The 2475-nt window shown below is 48.5% G+C and overlaps 1 protein-coding gene across 1 annotated transcript; it reads left to right on the top strand.

Moving 5' to 3' along the window:
* The first annotated feature begins 1305 nt into the window (after positions 1-1305).
* Positions 1306-2475, top strand: trim63a (tripartite motif containing 63a). The gene has a single exon (XM_083684879.1). The coding sequence runs from the start codon at positions 1373-1375 to the stop codon at positions 2408-2410; it is 1038 nt and encodes a 345-aa protein (XP_083541005.1). The 5' UTR covers positions 1306-1372; the 3' UTR covers positions 2411-2475.

The following is a 2475-nucleotide window of genomic DNA, read 5'->3' as shown; positions in this document are numbered from 1 at the left end:
TTCTTAGGGTCCATGTAGCAATGGCAAATTATATTGCGCCAATGTGACAAGTAGAACAGATTTCTAGAATTGTGTCTCTCCATTCTATCCATTTCATTTCTATGGTGTGTCAAATGGATTGTTTTTTCGTCAGCCATCGAAAAACAGTATCTCCTTACAGCATTTACGTGGAACCATGGCTGAATACACTCTCTACTGTACACAACTTCTGCATAGCAGCAGAGTTTGGACACACTTGTTGTATATCACATTTTGGTCACACATTTAGGTCACACTTTAAAGGGGCAATCTGGGATCCGATCACCCCCCACTTTATTTTGTAAACGGTGGAGGGATAGGGCTGGAGAAATGTAACTCCTTTCAAATTCATAGACAGAGCTATGGGTGCATTCAAAGACTGATCATCCAAGAGATAAAAATTATAGTTTTAACCATGTTTTGAACCTATACAGTGCTTGTTTACAATTACATTGTTTACAAACAATGTGGTAATGTAAGCTTATATTTGGGGTTCTCATAGGGTAAGACAGTTGAACTTCATTAGGTATTTAAGTTATATTCTAATATCAATATATAATAGAACCAATGGCTAGACTGCATATCATGAATTAAAAAATCCCCAAATTGATGTACCAATCCCAGATTGTCCCTTTAAGTTGCTTCTGTTACTGTGCAGTAATAATGTTATAACACAACATACAATGTTGTTACAAGAGTAATTACAGAGTTACTACAGTATACAGGTAAAGGGGCAATATAGGGCATATACAAAAGATATAGAACACACATACTGTCCATACAGTGTGCAGAGTTTTCTTTACTATTTAATGTTGTAAAATGGCCCCATGCATGACCTTGTGGCCCATATCTAGAGGTGAAAGGGAAAATAAACAATGTAAACAAATTTGAATTACATGTGGTTGTGGTGGGTGACGAGACATGTTGTTGTTGGCGGGGCCAGGAAAATAACTGTCTGAGTGCCTTCCCCGGGTCACATGGGGCTTATTTAGCTGCCTGTCTATTTGATTTGTCCCCCTTCAGATCTCCCACAGAAGGAGAGGGGAGGAAGGGGGGAGGGTGGTTGTTGCTGCTAAGTTTGGCATGTGTGAGGGGAGGGCTCGTTTTCTACGAACTGAGTCGTGCAAACAAGTGGAGGGTGGGATCGTGCCTCAGAATGTGTGTAGGGATCGGGTGTTATGTCCCGCCCAAAAGTATAAAAGTCCAGCAGCAGCCCCCTGGCACGGGTAGATAAAAATAAACCTTGTAAAGACACAGCAAGAGAGTGAAAGAGACAGACGAAGAGAGAGAGAGAAAGACCACATAGGACCCTCAGGATACTAAGGAACCACCAGTGACAAAGAACCCCAAGACCATGGATATCCAGACAGGCCAAGTGGTGCGGCCCCCTAGCCCCATGGAGAGCCTGGAGAAGCAGCTGGGCTGCCCAATCTGCCTGGAAATGTTCACCAAGCCCGTGGTCATCCTGCCCTGCCAGCACAACCTGTGTCGCGGCTGCGCCAGTGACCTCTATGACTCCCGCAACCCCTACCACTACTCGGGCGGCATCTTCCGCTGCCCCACCTGTCGCTTCGAGGTGGTGCTGGACCGCCACGGTGTTTACGGGCTCCAGAGGAACCTGCTGGTGGAGAACATCATTGACATCTACAAGCAGCAGCAGGAGAGTGGTGGAGGTGGAGGTGGCAGTGGGTCTCTAGAGCCCCCGCTGAAGGACAAAGACACCAAGGAGGTCAAGTGCCAGGAGCACGAGGACGAGCGCATCAACATCTACTGTGTAACCTGCCAGACGCCTACTTGCTCCATGTGCAAGGTTTTCGGCCAGCACAAGGACTGCGAGGTGTCGCCCCTGCAGAGCGTCTACCAGACCCAGAAGGCGGAGCTGCACACTGCCGTGGACATGCTGGTGGCTGGCAACACCTGTATCCAGGCTGTCATGGCACAGATGGAGGACACGTGCAAGAGCGTGGCAGAGAACAGCGAGCTGCAGAAACGGCGCCTCGGGGAGAGCTTCGACTTGCTCTATGCCATTCTGGAGGAGCGCAAGGGCCAATTGCTGGAGAGGATCTCCCAGGAGGAGGAGGAGAAGGTACAGACGCTCCGGTCCCTGATGGAGAAGAACAAGGAGCAGCTCCAGGCAAGCAGCCAGCTGAAGGAGAGGGCCTCCACGAGCATGGAGAAGAGCAGTGTGGCTGAGTTCTTGGTCAGCGCCAAGGAGCTGATCACTCAGACCAAGGAGGCAACCAAGGGAACCCACATACAGAGGCCCGAACCCGGCTTCGAAAGCATGGCACACCTCACAGTCATCACAGAAGACGTGGAGGTCATCCTGGCCCAAATGGACTTTGGATTGGAGGAGGATGATGAAGAGATCGACGAAGAGGCAGAGGAATGAAGAAGAAGAATAGGAGGAATAATTATTTAAGAGTATTTTTGAACTAAGGACTGAGGTGCTGTATT

This window comes from Argentina silus, assembly GCF_951799395.1.
Source record: "Argentina silus genome assembly, chromosome: 14".
In the NCBI taxonomy this organism is placed as follows: Eukaryota; Metazoa; Chordata; class Actinopteri; order Argentiniformes; family Argentinidae; genus Argentina; species Argentina silus.
Note: the sequence above shows the minus strand (reverse complement) of the source record. Positions and strands in the feature narration are given on the sequence as shown.

What these genes read in the sequence shown, in the direction of transcription:
- trim63a (XM_083684879.1), top strand. Translation starts at nt 1,373, where the DNA reads ATGGATATCCAGACAGGCCAAGTGGTGCGGCCCCCTAGCCCCATGGAG.